Here is a 14,584-nt window from a genome sequence, read left to right as displayed (position 1 = left end):
AGCCCCTCAGTGTCCCTGTGGCAGTGAGTGAGGGGCCCAGCACTGACACAGCCCTGGAGCTGCAGCCCCTCAGTGTCCCTGTGGCAGTGAGTGAGGGGCCCAGCACTGAGCACAGCCCTCAGGCCATTGCAGATCATCATTTTTCCATCAAAGTTCAATTGGAGGCAAGAAACCATGGGAGAGTGAGTGTGAATGTCTCAAGTGGAGGGAGACAGAGGCCAGGGCCAGGCAGGGGTGGGTGGTGCCCAGCTCCCAGCCTCTGCCCCACAAACCTCACACCCCACAGGAAGGTATAAATAACTATAAATTTATTAGTAAAGCAAAACCATCTGACACTCACACAGAAGAGCAGGGTGTGTTAATACAATATATATACACACATACATGGAGTATCATCTGAGAAACACACAGAGAGCAGTGGGAAAGGCACTGCAAGCCACACAGAGCTCAGCATCTTGGGCTGCAGCTTCCCACAGCCCTGGCCACGGCTGCAGGGTACCCCAGAGCCCCCCTGGCTGTGAAATCCCTCAGATCCACAGCTCAGAGACAAGCCCATGGCCCAGCTCCCACCTGCTCTCCCTGCTGAGCATCTCAGGGAGCTGCAAAAGCAGCATCTTTGTGTCCAGAAAGCAGCAGAGGTGGCTGCTGGGGATGCTGCAGCCAGGGAGCTGTGCTCACAGGCACCCAGGGCAGAGCTGCTGGCCCCAAACCTCACTGGCCCCAAAGCAGCCTCAAACCTCCCCATCCCACCCTGATGCATCCCAACATCACACCTGCCCATGCAGGAACCTTCCCACCAGGCAACTTGTCACCCAGCAGAAGAGCTGAGCTCTGAAGAACAACAAGGCTGGGTTTTTTGGCTGACTGTTCACTTCAACTGCAGCCTGGACTCGATGGTTAATACCCAAGGGAAGTGTAGAAAGGGCTCTCCTCCCTCTTAACAAGTGCTTGAGCACCCAGAGGTGGTCCCAAAGCACTGCCAGGGGATGCTTTCCTCCTCACCCCTTGCTCCAGCACGTGGGCTCCAAGGCCAGAGCGTGCACATCTTCCCAGGCAGGTCACAGGGATGGCATCTGCTCCCTAAGGAGCTGGCAGAGGCAGCTGGGCATACCCATGGTGCCAGGGTGTCCAGGCCACAGCCAGCTCACAGCCCCTGCACAGGCATTCCCAGGGGAAGCAAACAGCCCAGCTCCATCCCAGCCCCAGGAGTTCTCCCCAGGAATGTCTGTCAGCCCTTTCCCTGACTCCATCCTGAGCTCAGAGGCTGTGGGCAAAGGGACTCAGCATGGAAACACTCCCAGCTCTCACTCCAGGTTCTGCTTCCCACAGCTCTGCTCAGGCTCCTGGTCCTGTGTGTGCCAGGGACACAGTGGGGCTGAGCCCTGATGGGCAGCCCTGGAGAGGAATTTGGGGCAGGGTGGGAAAGGGGGGAGAGACCTCACAGGCAAAACAGAAAAAGGGGGATGAAAACCAAACTGCTGCTTACAAATAAAGAACTGAACAAAGGGCAAAGAGGCTGAAGGGGTCTTATAAAAGCATTAGCAGGAGAGCTGTGGAGGGGAAGGAGCTGAGACACAGCTAAAGGCATCCTGTGGGTTGGCTATGGGGAAGTGGAGCTCAGGAAAGAAGCCCAGGTAACAGAATGTCACCTTCCTGGGCCCAGGAAAGCAGAGGGACAACTTCCCCAGAGAGTGGGGATTTACCTCCTGGACAACATCCACACCAGCCTAACCCTGCCCAGCAGCACCTGATGCTCCAGCTGCCTCCCAAAGGGAACAACCACCCATCCCCTGCTCCAGCCCAAGGCAGCATCCTCAGGAGCTCTGGTAAGCAGCTCTGGAAGCCACACAAGAGCACTTGCCCAGGGGCTGACCCCCAGCACAGCGAGCCAGGGCCAGGCAGCACGGAGCAGCCTCAGCGGATCCCAAGTGCCAGGAGCAGAGCACAACACAGCTGCAGGGCAGAAACATGGTTTACTCCCAAGAGGCTTTGGCTACAACTGCTCTTTGGCTGGAAGAGGAAAGCCCAGGAGCCTGCAGAGAGCCTTTTGCTCTCTGGCTCCTCAGGCCAGCCCCTGCCTCCCTGCCCCACACCACACTCCTGAGCCTCCTGCTGCCTCCATCACCTCTCCCCTCACCCTCCAAAGCACACCCCAAAAGCCCAGCACAGGGATGTTGCAACAGCTCCTGCTCCCCAAGCCACAGGGGCTGCTCCCAGCTACACAACCTCCTGACAACCCTCCCTCCCAGGGTGACCACCACCAGCCCTGCACAGACCCTGCACCCACCAGCACGAGCTCCTACCCCACTTGGGGCTGCTGCAAAGCAGATGAAGAGACCCATGGCCAGTCCTGCTCACTGTTGCTGTAACAGCACACCAGGATGGTGGAGCTGCCCACACACAGGTGCCAGCTGAGGCCCCAGCCCCATAGTGTCCATCCCCTCCAACCCCTTCCTCTGCTCAGCATCTGCATCCCCACAAGCCCCCTCTCCCTGAGGCTCCTGCAGCAGCTTTCACCTCACAGCCTCCTCTTGCTAAAATGAGCCTCTGTGCAAGCTCCCAGCTCTGGGCACTGATCCTGGCTGCTGGGGGCTGTGCTCACTTGAAGCCAGCTCTGTGGGACCTGAGGCTGCCTTGGGCAGGGGCAGAGTGAAGCTTCAGGGGGTGCCACTGCTCCAGCACTTCCAGCCTCCATCACCCTCCTGTACAGACAGAATCAGCCTTCCTTGGGTTTTCCTCCTCATTTTTACTCCTACAGTAAAGCATTCACTCAACTACATAATGAACAGCAACAAACCCAGCTACCTAGAACCAAAGAGCTCTTGGAGACTCTGAGGTTTTCACAATGATGCTCTTTTTCCCCCCCTTAAAGATCCAGCATGACAGCAAGTGAAACTAGAACAGCACTTTAATGAGGAGCAACAAACTGCTTAAAAAAGGGGGGAAAGGAAATAAAAAAGGGAAAAGAAAAGGAAAAGGGACAAAGAAATGCAACCAGAAAACTGGGCAGGAGCTTCTACATCCTTGAGGCAGCATCAAGACAACCATCAGTCCCTCTTGCTTGGGCAGCAGAGAGTCTGCTTTACCCTCCTCAGCTCGAGGAGCTGTGACTGGACTGTCCCAGCCCCCTAAAACACCCCCCTTGTTCCCCCTCACTGTGCTGCCAAGGGAAACAAAGCCCCTTTTCCTCTCCTTGCCAGCAAAGCAGCCCCAGCCCAAGTCTCTGTATATGCCCTGGAGTCAGGACACTCATCCTGGTCACTTGGGCAACTGAGTGGGCTGCTGTTCCCCAAGTGTGGCTGCTCCCAGCACTCTGGGGGCCAGGCAGGAGCAGAGAACTGCTGAGGCTGGCAAGGTCAACTAGCCCAAATCCAGCCCTCAACCCCAGCTGGGGCAGGGGCAGCTCTGGCAGGGTGCCCCAGGAGCATGGCCAGGCAGGGCTTCAGGCTCTCCACAGATGGATGTTTAACACCTGACTGTCTCCTTCCCAAGAGGGAGTGGGGAGGGCTGTGGGGCAAGCTTAGGGAGCGTGCCTTCAGCCTCTGGGGCACGTGATGGGCATGGAGGGGCTGTGTGGGTCCTGAGGAGCCAGAGGAACACAGCTGAGGCCGTGTGGCCCTTGCCAGGGGCACTTCACTGTGACTTTTGCAAGGACTGTGCAAAAACCTGGGAAAATACAGAGGCAAAGGGAGAAAAAAAGGGCTAAACCAGGACTCCTGTGAGTGGGGAAACAAAACAGGCTTCTCCTTTAGCCACTGCTGCCCTCGTCCTCCCCGTGGAGCCCAGCCCACGGGCCAGGAAGGGTTCTCCTGCTACACAGCCCCTGGCACACACCAGGGCTCAGTAGTAGTGTTGCCTCAGCCTTTAGTGTTGGAAGGGCTGGGTCAGCCCTTTGCCTGCCCCCCCAGAGGGGCTGGAGGTCAGCCTTGGCAGGAGAGCTGTGTCCCTGGGGAAGGGGCTCCGGAGGGTGCCCTCGGCTGCTCGTGGGGCAGCTGGGCTCAGCTGGCAGAGGGTGCCAGGCAGCCCCTGCCAAAGCAGCCACGCCAAAGTGCTTGTTGGAGCCCTGCAGCCCCAATGGCTTTTCCCTTTCTATGCTCTAGAAAGAGGGAGAGCAAGGGGAAGGTCGGGCAAGGCCAAGGGTCTGCCAGGGCCCCCTGGGAGATGCCAGCAGCGGGAACCTGCTGCTTCCTCAGGCAGCAGCAAGTGCAAGGCAGAGCTGGCTCTGCCTCAGCCCTGAGCCCTCACCAGGAGGAGGGCAGGGGGCAAAGGCCACTGCTCAGCCAGGCCAGCCGAGCCCCCGGCACTGAACTGCAGCTACAGCACAACCCACAGCCCAGGGGGAGCCCTGGGCAAACCACAGTTCCTCACCCCCACACCTCCCTCCTCTCTACCCCTTCGAGCTTTTCACACCCTCTGCACTGAGTGGTGCAGCACATCGACCCCAGAGGCCCAGAGGGGAGCTCCCTGCCACCTCCCCCCACGACTTTCACCCCCGAGCTCCCCAGCCAAGGCCGAGGGGAGACTCCAGGGAGCTCGAGGGGAGGGAGGCGGCGACGGGTGAGCTGGGAGGAGTGAGGGAGACAGAGAGGTTGGAGGGGTAAAGGGGGGAAAAAAACCACCAGAGGCGAGCAAGGCTCATGGCAAGCAGGTGGCCACCTGGTAAGCTCCCTCAGCCGTGTGCTGGACGCTGTGCTCCTGCAGCAGGCCCAGGTCCAGGAAGCGCTCCCCGCACCACATGCACTTGTACTGCTGCTCGCGGGCGTGCACGCCGTGGTGCTTGTTGAGGTGCTCGCGCTGCTTGAAGGCCTTCTCGCACGAGGGGCACTTGTAGGGCTTCTCGCCCGTGTGCACGCGCCGGTGGCGCTGCAGGTCCGAGGCGTACTTGAAGCGTTTCTCACAGTCGGGGCACTTGAGGGGTTTCTCTCGGGCCGGGTCGCAGCGGTGCTGCACGAACTCGGAGGAGGAGAAGAAGCGTCTCTCGCAGAGGGTGCACTTGAGGGGCTTCTCGGCGCAGTGGGCCAGCTGGTGCTTCTGCAGAGCCGAGGCTCGCTTGTAAGCCTTGTTGCAGGCGGCGCATTTGAAAGGCCGCTCGGCGTTCTGCACGCACTTGTGCCTCAGCAGCTCCGAGGATTGGTTGAAACCCTTCTGGCAGACGTTGCACTTGAAGAGGTTCTCGATGCCGTGCACGTGCTGGTGGTAGAGGAGGTGCGAGGGCTGCACGAAACCCTTCTCGCAGAGGTTGCACTTGAAGGGCTCGTCGGCTTTGTGCGTGCGGCGGTGGCGCATGAGGGCGTACTGCTGCTTGAAGCTCATCTGGCACAGGTCGCACTTGAAGGGCCGCTCCTCGCTGTGCGTGCGCTCGTGCTGCCGCAGGTCCGAGGGGCGCCGGAAGGCTTTCTGGCACTCTCCGCAGCGGAAGGGCCGCTCGCCGCCGGGGGTGCAGGGGTGCTGCAGCAGCTCCGAGGATTCCTTGAAGTGCAGCTCGCAGGCGTCGCACTTGAAGAGGTGCTGCTCGCCCGAGTGGGCGTACATGTGGCGCACCAGGTGCGAGCGGTGCTTGAAGCTCTTCTCGCACACAGCGCACTTGTAGGGCCGCTCCGAGCTGTGCGTGCGCTTGTGGTGCACCAGGTGTGACGACTGGCTGAAGCTCTTGTCGCACAGGGTGCACTTGTAGGGCTTCTCGCCCGTGTGGACTCGCTCGTGCCGGGAAAGCTCCGAGAGGTGCTTGAAGGTCTTCTGGCAGATGGAGCAGCTGTAGGGTTTCTCCGAAGGGTCGAGGGGCTGCGGGTGCTCGGCCTCGGGGGGTTTGTAGGTCTTCTCGCAGATGGAGCACTTCATGGCGTTGCCGTTGTGGACGTTGTGGTGCTGAGCCAGCGAGGTCAGCAGGGAGAAGCCCATCTTGCAGACGCCGCAGACGAAGGGCTTCTGCTCCACCTGGATGCACTGGTGCTCCAGGAGGTCTGTGGCCTGGTGGAAGATCTTCAGGCACTGGGTACACTGGAAAGAGCGGTCGTGGCCCGGCAAGCACTGGTGCTCGTGGGGGTTGGAGAGGTGGGCCAGGTCGTGGCCGCACACGCCGCATTTGTGCGCCGGCTCTCCGGCCTGGAGAGGGGGGTGCTGGTGGTGCTGCTGCAGGGCAGCGGGGTCCGGCTGCAGCAGGATGCCGTACACGGCGCAGCCCAGGGGGTTGTCGGCAGCGCCGGCGGGGATGGAGTGCTCCGGGAGGGCGGCTGTCCCGGCGTGGTGCTGCGGCGGCGGCGGCTGCTGGGGCTGCTGCCAGCTTTCTGACATGCTTGGGGGAAAGAAACGGGGGGGGGTCGGCAGCGACGGCTTCAGCTTCTGGCGCCCAAGGGTTCAAAGGGAAACCAAAGAGCCGAAGTATCCCCGGGACTGAGCCCCTCGAGGGCTCCTGAGGCTCCTCCGCGGGAAACTCGGCCCACGGGCAGGATCCTGGGGAGCAAAGGGGCGGCTGAGACCCCGCAGCCTCCTCCCCGGGTCAGCCCGAGTTCTGTGCAGCCTGGTGGGCTTTGGCTCGTCCTCTTTTGTCCGTACAAAAGGAACAGGAGGCAGAAGTGAGTGTCCTGGAGACGAGGGGAAGCCCTTCTCGGTGCTGCCTGTGCCGTGCTCACGCCTGGGAAGGGCGAGGGAAGCAGCCCGGGGAGCAGCTCTCTCTGCAAGGAAGAAGATGGCTCAGGTCAGGTGCTGGAGGAAGGACGGGCAGCTCTCTGCTCAGCCTCCCACCACGGCTCTCTTGAAAGCTGTCCTGCACAGCTACCTGGAGCTACCCAGAACCAGGCTGCCCTTGCTGCTGCGGGGTGCCTGTGTGCTCAGCAGCCACGGGCTCGCAGAGAGCCCACACAGCCACCCAGGGGCTGGCAGCTGCTGCACCTCCCAGCACAAGCACGGCATGGGGGGTCTCTCTGAGGCACTGGCTGAGGCAATCAAGAAGCTCCCAGGTCAGATTTTACAGGTAGAGGCTAATCCCAATGTGATCCCACCTCAGCTGAAATGCCCCCGTGAAGCAGTTCTGCTCCTCCTGAGGCTCAGGTATGGATCCATTACCCAGGGCACGGACCCAAGAGATCTCCCCCTCTCTGGGCAGCACTTGTAGACTTACCAAGAATCAGAGAGCACAGGGGATGGTTTCCCCACGACGTTATCCTACCCACAGACTAAACACAACACCTGCAGGTATCTGCACTGAGCTCTCCATGAAGATAAAAGCAGCTTTAAAGCAATAGCTGGGCTGTGCTATTGACTTCTGAGTGCTACCAGACTGTAGAAGGAAACTGCACTGGAGCCAAAGAGCCCACCCCAGAGCTGCTGCCTGGCCTCACTGCACAGCATCCCAGGGGTGACACTCACTGAAAAGTTCCAGCAAAACCTGCTCTCAGCTAAGAGACCAGCGAGCCCTCCCTCACCGAGCAGCAGCAGTGCCCAAAGGGCTCACGAGAGAGGAAGGGTCCAGGTCCCAGTGAGAAGCTCCTGGGCCACAAGCCCTGAAACCCTGCCAAAGGGCACTTGCTTCTGCATCAAACTGCCTGCCCTTACCCGGAGGAACCAAAATCCCGGTGTTTGTTGTACTTAAAACTAAGATCAAGCCCCTTCCCAGTGTGCCCCCCAGCACTGGTGTCCCTCACCTTCCCCTGTGAGGACACCGCATCGTTTTGTCTGTCGGCACACTTTCGGGCAGTAAAACACCCCAAAGGCCCCGTGGGGATCTCCCGTTCCCCCTGCACAGCTCACCTTGCCCGTGGCCACGGAGGGAGGGCTCCCGGTCACGACACCCAGCACCTGAGCTCCACGGGACACCAGCTCCAGCACAGCCCAAGCACCACCGCGTTAACCGTGCTGGGCACAACCCACCGGCACCGGGCCTCCCCCCGCGACCCTCCGGCCTAAGGCGGCGGGGGAGAAGAATACGTACCAACCTGGGCTCACCGAGGGCTCCGCGCGGGGACCCGAGCCGGCGCCAGCTCGCAGCCTAACTCATCCCTCCGTGGGAGGTGGGAAGCGACAACCATTTAAGGAGAGAAGTCGGCAGAGCAGAGGTACTTTCAAACTGGAGGAGCGGCCCGCGGCACGGCCTGCTCCGGCATGGCCCGCTCCGCTCCGCTCGGCCGCGCTCGCCGGCCCGAGGCCGCCTCAGGGAGCGGCGCGGCGGGGCCGCGGGGCGCGGGGCCGGCCCGGCAGCTCGCAGCCCACCCGCCGCCGCCGCAGCCCGCCGCCAGGCCCGGGCCGCCGCTCGCCTCTCCCCATGGGACGGGCCGGGGCGGGGCTGGCCGGCTCCTCCGCGCCGCGGGCGAACGCGCTGCCGGCGCCCCGCGGCCTTGCCCAGCAGCGCCGGGAGGGCCCCGCGGGGAGGGCGGGCGCGGGGCCGGGCGGGAGGGGGAAAGGGGGAGGTGGGGGGTGTTCGTTCGGCCGCCCCCGCCGCGGCGAGGCCCCAACACAAAGGGCGGCGGCGGCGGCCGGGCCCCGCGGCGGGAGGCCCCTGTCAGCGGCGGGACCGCGCCGGCGTGGCGGGGGAAGGGCGGGCACGGGCTGCGGCGGCAAGGGCGGGGCTGGAAGGGGACGGCGCGGAGGGCCGGGCCGGGGCCGGGCCGGGGCGGGCGGGAGCGGAGCGGAGCGGGCAGGGCCGCGGCGGCGGCGGGGGCGGGGCGGCGGCGGCTGCCCCCTGTCGGGCCGCAGCGACAACAGCGCCCCCGCCGCCGGCCGCGGCCGCCATGAGGCCCGCGCTGGTGGGCTACAGCAGCTCGGAGGAGGAGCAGGAGCAGGAGCGGGAGGGGGATGGCGATGGCGATGGCGGGCAGCGGAGCCTCCGGGCCAGGTGGGTGCGGAGGGAGGCGGCGGGAGCGAGCGCGGCCTTCAGCCTCCTGCTGCTCCTCACCTTCCTCCTCCTCCCGGTGCTGCAGCGCCGGCCGCCCGCGCCTGCCCGCCCCCGCCGGCCTGCCGGGCGATCCCGACCCGGAGGAGGCCGCTACCGACGACAGCTCCCGGCACGGCGGCCGCGTCCGCGGCTTCCCCCACGAGCGGGGCAACTGGGCCACACACGTGTACCTGCCGTGTAGGTAACGGGGGCGGCGCGGGGACGGCGGCTCGGGGCCTGGCCCGGCCGCGGGGGTCCCGCTGTGCCCGCTGCGGTGCTCGGGGCAGCGGCCTGGGCCCTCCAGGCTCCTCAGACGCCTTTCACACAATGGTTTGGGCTGGAAGAGCCCCTGAAGCTGCTGCAGTCCCAGCCCTGGCCTCACCCTGCCCAGCCCAGCACTGACCCCTCAGCACCTCAGCTCCAGGGCTTTGGGATCCCTCCAGGGCTGGGCACTGCCCCAGCTCCCTGGGCAGCCTGGCACAGGGGCTCACACCCCTCTCGGGGAAGCAGTTCTTTCACAGATCGTCTCTTCCCTGCAGACAGAGCCGAGGAGGAATTCCTGGAGCTGCTGGAGCTGCTGCTGTCCCACGCCCGTGGCTACGTGTCCTCGCTGGCAGCCATGGAGCAGTTCCACCTCAGCCTCTCGCAGTGCGTGGTGCTGCGCTACCACTGGATCGAGCCCTTCGTCCGCTCCCTCAAGGAGCACCTGGCGCCCTTCCACAGGTAGGGACGGCCCTTCCCTCGCCCTCAGGGGCTCCATCTCCCTCATCCACACCCTCAGCCCTCTCTGGCAGCTGGTGCTGCACCAGGAAGGCCCTGGGGAGTGTTCCTCTCTGCCTCAGGTCTGGGCTTTCAAGGCTGAGGCTGGAGTGGTGCCATCCTGCAAAGCACTGAGGGTCCTGTTGCTTACGTCTGGCTCAGGCATCTGCTGGTTCGGGGCTTCTGTCACCATCTGGGCTTTGGAGGGCTGGAAACCAGGGGGTGAGAGAGTTGGGTGACCTGGTGATGGGGGGCACCCAGGGCCTGACTAGGGGATGTGTGTCCCATCCTTGTGGGCCTTTGGGTGGTCAGTAGCTCATGATGGGGTTGGGTGACCTTGAAAGGTTCTGGCTACACCAATTCTAGCTCCCCAGCTCCAGAGGGACTGGGAACTGCTGCAGAGAGGCCAGGGCAGGGACAGTAAGATGCTGAGGGGCTGGAACACATGTGTGAGGAGGAAAGGCTGCAGCCCTGGGGCTGTTGAGCCTGGGGAACAGAAGCCTGAGCTCAGGGGCACCTCAGCAATGCTGAGAAATGCCTCAAGGCTGGGTGTCAGGAGGATGGGGATGGGCTTTGCTCTGTGGTGCCCAGGGACAGCACAAGGGGTGATGGGCACAGGCTGCAACACAAACAGTTCCCCTGGCACAGGAGGAGCAAGTCCTTTGGTGCTGAGGTGAGGGAGCCCTGGCCCAGGCTGCCCAGGGAGGGTGTGGAGGCTCCTGCTCAGGAGGTTTCCAACCCCAGCTGGACACGTTGCTGTGCCCCCTGAGCCAGGGGAAGCTGCTGGAGCAGGGGCTGGGGCTGCAGCAGCTCTGCAGGGCCCTTCCAACCCCCACCATGCTGGGCTTCTGGGATTCAGCCTGGTGATGACACACATTTGCCTTTATCTGCCCACAGCTCAGTTGAACTCCTGTTCCTTCCCCATCTTCTGCTTGTTTTCCTTTCCTGTTTGGTTGCTTCCCCCCCCCCCCCCCAGCTGAAATGGGATGTTTCTTATTGCAGGTTCTTCTGTGTGGCTGACCAAGTGAAGGTTTACACCAACCAGAACAAAACCAGGTGAGCGAGCAGGGGCTGCCTGGGACAGAGCTGAGCTGGGTGCTGGGGCATGGGAAGTGTCACCCTCCTGCCCCAGGGTGACTGTGCAGAGCCCTGTGACAAGGCAGGGGCTGCCCACACCAGAGCTTTCACACCTTTCCCCAGCCACCTGCACAAAGGTTTAGCTCCTGGGCTGATCCTCTGCAAGCCCTTGGGCTCACAAGCAGTGGCCAAAGCTCAGGCAGCAGCGTGAGTGGGACAAAGCAGGTCCTTGGGTGAGAGTTGCTCTTCACCTCCTGGAGTTGAGAAGCATCAGCAGACAGTGTGTGAGGAGGTGCCTGCTGGTCACATCTCTGCAGCTCGGTGCTTCCCCTCCCACTTCCTCTCTCCATGTAGAAACCTCTCTGGCAACTTCCCCTCTTTGTGTGCAGCTCTGCACGGGCTCAGGGCTCTGCTGAAGCACCCATCCAGTGCAGCCTTTGCCTGGAAAGCAGGTTTTTACATCCCAAATTGAGGTATTCTAGTAAATCTACGTGGTACATTCATCCAGTCCTGCTTCTCCCTGCTGCCACCTCTTTAATGTCTGTTTTTCTTCAGAATACAGTTCCTTGAATGCTGAAACGTGGCATCCTACAAATCACCTTCTGGCAGGGGGCAGGGAGGTTTCCCAAGAGGAGTGCAGAGCTCAGCATGCTTAGGGCTGTGCCTTCCACAGCATGGCATTCATATTCAGCCTGGAGAAGAGGAGGCTGAGGGGAGACAGCAGCACTCTGCTACTCCCTGACAGGAGGCTGCAGGGAGCTGGGAGTCCATCTCTGCTCCCAAGTAATGAATGACAGGAGGAAACAGCCTCAAGTTGCCCCAGGGGAGGTTGAGGTTGGAGCTGAGGCACAACTGTTTCCCTGAGAGGGGTGTGAGCCCCTGTGCCAGGCTGCCCAGGGAGCTGGGGCAGTGCCCAGCCCTGGAGGGATCCCAAAGCCCTGGAGCTGAGGTGCTGAGGGGTCAGTGCTGGGCTGGGCAGGGTGAGGCCAGGGCTGGGACTGCAGCAGCTTCAGGGGCTTTGCCAACCCAAATCATTCTGTGATGGGGTGCTTGTGGTCTCTCCTTATCTTTCTGCAGGACCTTTATTGGCTTGGAAGTCTCTGCTGGGCATTTCCAGCTGCTGGAGCTGGTCTCAGAGGTGGACAGAGTTCTGGAGGAGTTTGACCTTCCCACATTTTACAAGGTGAGGCATGTCCTCAAGAGCTCCTCAAATAAACAGGAGTGGGGAGGACAGACTCTGAAGTGGTCTCCTCAGGGCTGATCAGGGATGTTCATATTCAACACCCTGAATATGATCTTGTTGAGAATGGGACTGTGACTGTAGCTGCCTGGTGGCCTCTTGGCAGTATCCAAGGCAAAGGGCCAGAGCATCCATCAGAGTGGCTGCCCTGCAGGGTTGTCCTTGGATGGAATGGGCTTAGGGTGAGCACTGAGGAACTGAGGGGTGATGTTTCTACCTCGTCTGCATCCATGCAGCTGGAAAAGCTCCTGCAGAGCAGAGGCTGGGAACGAGGCAGCCTGATCTGCTGGGATCCAAACTGTCTCAAGGGGGAGCCCAGGACCCATCTGCCCTGGTTCCAGCTGAGATGGGGTTCGTTTTCTTCCCAGTAGCTGCTCCAGGGCTGTTATTTTGGGGTTACCTGAAGGGAATGTGGCTGGTGCTGCACAGCATCGAGGCCCTTTCTGCTTCTCATCCCACTGAGGGCCCTGGGGGTGGGGGGAGGCTGCTGTGTGCAGCAGCAGCTGGGAGGGAGCGTGGCCAGCACAGCTGACCCCAACCAGCCACAGGGCCAGTTCAGACCACAGCCCATCCTGCCCAGTACAGACACTGGGGGGTTGGCTGGGAGGGGGGATGGCTGCTGGGGATGGCTCAGGGGTGGGGAGCAACCGCATGGGGCAGCGCTTGGCTTTGGTCTCTCTTCATTGCTGTTGTTCCACTTTAATCTTCTTCCTGTTACATGTCAGTTCAGTTTAGTTATGATACTTGTTCTTATCTCAGCCCACCAGTTGGATTTGCTTCTCCAATTCCCCTCCCCATCCCATGGGAGCTGTGGGGAGGGACAGTGAGTGGGGGGCTGTTGCTCCCTGGGCTGGAACCACAGCACCATCTCTCCTCCAACACTGCCCAGATCAGCTGTGCCAGTGTTGAGCTGGCAGAGGGGGCTCCCAGCTTCAGCATCCTCCTGCCTCTGATCCCAGGCAGCATCACACCTCATCTCCCCCCTTGTCTCCCAGCTCAGAGCAAAAACCTCCTTCAGCCTTCACACTCTGATCCCTGTTTTGTCTTCAGGAGCCGTCGTTCCACATCAGCTTGGCCTGGTGCGTGGGGGACCTGTCTGCCAGGCTGCAAGGGCAGTGTCTGCAGGAGCTCCAGGTGTGTCCCCACACAGGGGGGAGAGCAGGGCAGGAGCAGAGCTGCTGGCCCTCCCTGCCCAGGTCACACAGTGGGAAACTCCCTTCACTGGCTTGGAAAAAGAGCAGCATTTTCAGGGGAGTTAAATCACCCCACGGAGGGAGGCCAGAGGCTTCCAGCCCCAGGCAGCCTCGTGTCTGACTTGGTTCAAGAGAGGCAGCTGCTGACCTTGTTCTCTGGCAGATCCACTGCCCTGCCACTGACTCCTGCATCTGTTTTCCAGGACATCGTGGACGGGTTTGAGGACTCGGCGCTGCTGCTGCGTGTGCAGTGGGAGCAAATCCACTGCAAGTCAGGGAACAAGTACTTTTCCTTCCCCTTGAGGTAGGGGCTGGTGGGACTGTGCATTTCAGAGCCTCCAACACCCTGATGTTCAGCCACAGCCCATTGTGCAGCACAGCCTGGAGCAGTGTGGGCTGTCACCCCACCTCCCACTCTCCTCTTGGGGTGTCTGTGACCTCAAGTCACTTCCAAGTTTGAGTTGCTGGCTGAAGAAACGTGTGTTTGGAGCAGGTTCCAGGCTGGCTGCTGGATGTGCTGCTGTCAGCACCGGCGCTTCCAGCCAGCCCACGGCCACAAAGCTTGCTGATGTCTTGAAAAGAGAATGAAAAGACCTCTGTAAAAGCCATAGATGCCTTCTGGGGAGGAGGAAGGAGGTAGTGTGGGAAGCTGTTGCTCAAGGGAGAGTGTCTCACACACTGGGAAGTGCCACTGTCAGGAGGCTCTGAGCGTGTTTGGAGTAGCAGGAGGCGAGGACACGGAGCTGAACTCTCTCACTGGAGCATCCCTCTACTGTAGACAAGCTCAGACAAGCTCTTGGGTCATGTTCTGTCACAACAGCTGGTACCTCTGTGGAGAAATGGCAGTATCTGATCCTCCTGCCAAGCAGCACAAGATGAAATCTGGAGGAGAGAGGCTGGGAAGCCCTTGTGTTTCGGTGCTCTGGGCTGGTTCTCACAAGCAGAGCTCTGGTTGAAGATTGTGTAAGCCCAGCTGGGTGGACTGTTTCTCCTGAGGATCTGGGGGTGAGCCCCAGAGAGGGCAGGGGCAGCCCTTGCCTGAGCTGGGAGGGCAGTGCCCTGGGGTGAGCCGAGGGCTGGCAGCTCCTGCCCTGGCTCCTGTGGATGACCCTGGGGACAGGCTGGACATTGTCCCGTGGGAGAAGCTCCTTTGCAGTCCTTGTGTTCCTGCTGGGAGGTCAGCTGCAGCCTCTTGCCTATTGGCAGCAGGAGGCTGATGTGTTGCCCTGAATCTCTGACAAAACACTCTGGGACTTGTGAGCAGTAAAACAATCCATCTCCTCTCGTCATACCTTTGTTTCCATGCTGTATTTCAACCTGTCCCTTGCCGATGTGCCCTTCAGCTCCTGGGGTGAGACAAAGGCTGCAGGGGCTCCCGTGGCTGCAGGGGCATCCCGTGTGCCAGCACGTCGGGGAGAGCTGCCGCGTGTTGTGTCTGCGGTGGGATGT

The 14,584-nt window shown here is 61.6% G+C and overlaps 2 protein-coding genes across 5 annotated transcripts; one reads left to right on the top strand and one right to left on the bottom strand.

Annotated features, from left to right (window-relative positions):
* Positions 1 to 2,890: 2,890 nt before the first annotated feature.
* Positions 2,891 to 8,328, bottom strand: ZNF319 (zinc finger protein 319). Of its 2 annotated transcripts, none has more exons than XM_062007481.1 (2): positions 7,928 to 8,328; positions 2,891 to 6,671 (listed from the first exon to the last, which is right to left on the bottom strand). In XM_062007481.1, exon 2 carries the CDS (start codon positions 6,289 to 6,291, stop codon positions 4,636 to 4,638), a length of 1,656 nt encoding a protein of 551 aa, XP_061863465.1. In that variant the 5' UTR covers positions 6,292 to 6,671; positions 7,928 to 8,328; the 3' UTR covers positions 2,891 to 4,635. The 2 variants fall into 2 exon arrangements, with proteins under 2 accessions (XP_061863465.1, XP_061863464.1); XM_062007480.1 differs by having other exon boundaries at positions 7,932 to 8,328.
* A 332-nt stretch (positions 8,329 to 8,660) lies between these two features.
* On the top strand, positions 8,661 to 14,426 carry USB1 (U6 snRNA biogenesis phosphodiesterase 1). Of its 3 annotated transcripts, XM_062007714.1 has the most exons (7): positions 8,661 to 8,827; positions 8,913 to 9,064; positions 9,406 to 9,589; positions 10,628 to 10,681; positions 11,780 to 11,885; positions 12,993 to 13,076; positions 13,339 to 14,426. In XM_062007714.1, the coding sequence occupies exons 1-7, from the start codon at positions 8,724 to 8,726 to the stop codon at positions 13,441 to 13,443; spliced, it is 789 nt and encodes a 262-aa protein (XP_061863698.1). In that variant the 5' UTR covers positions 8,661 to 8,723; the 3' UTR covers positions 13,444 to 14,426. The 3 variants fall into 3 exon arrangements, with proteins under 3 accessions (XP_061863698.1, XP_061863699.1, XP_061863700.1); XM_062007715.1 differs by lacking the exons at positions 12,993 to 13,076; positions 13,339 to 14,426 and adding an exon at positions 12,179 to 12,413; XM_062007716.1 differs by having other exon boundaries at positions 8,799 to 9,064.
* Positions 14,427 to 14,584: the final 158 nt, after the last annotated feature.

Source organism: Colius striatus, chromosome 14 (assembly GCF_028858725.1).
Source record: "Colius striatus isolate bColStr4 chromosome 14, bColStr4.1.hap1, whole genome shotgun sequence".
NCBI classification, from domain to species: Eukaryota; Metazoa; Chordata; class Aves; order Coliiformes; family Coliidae; genus Colius; species Colius striatus.
Note: the sequence above shows the minus strand (reverse complement) of the source record. Positions and strands in the feature narration are given on the sequence as shown.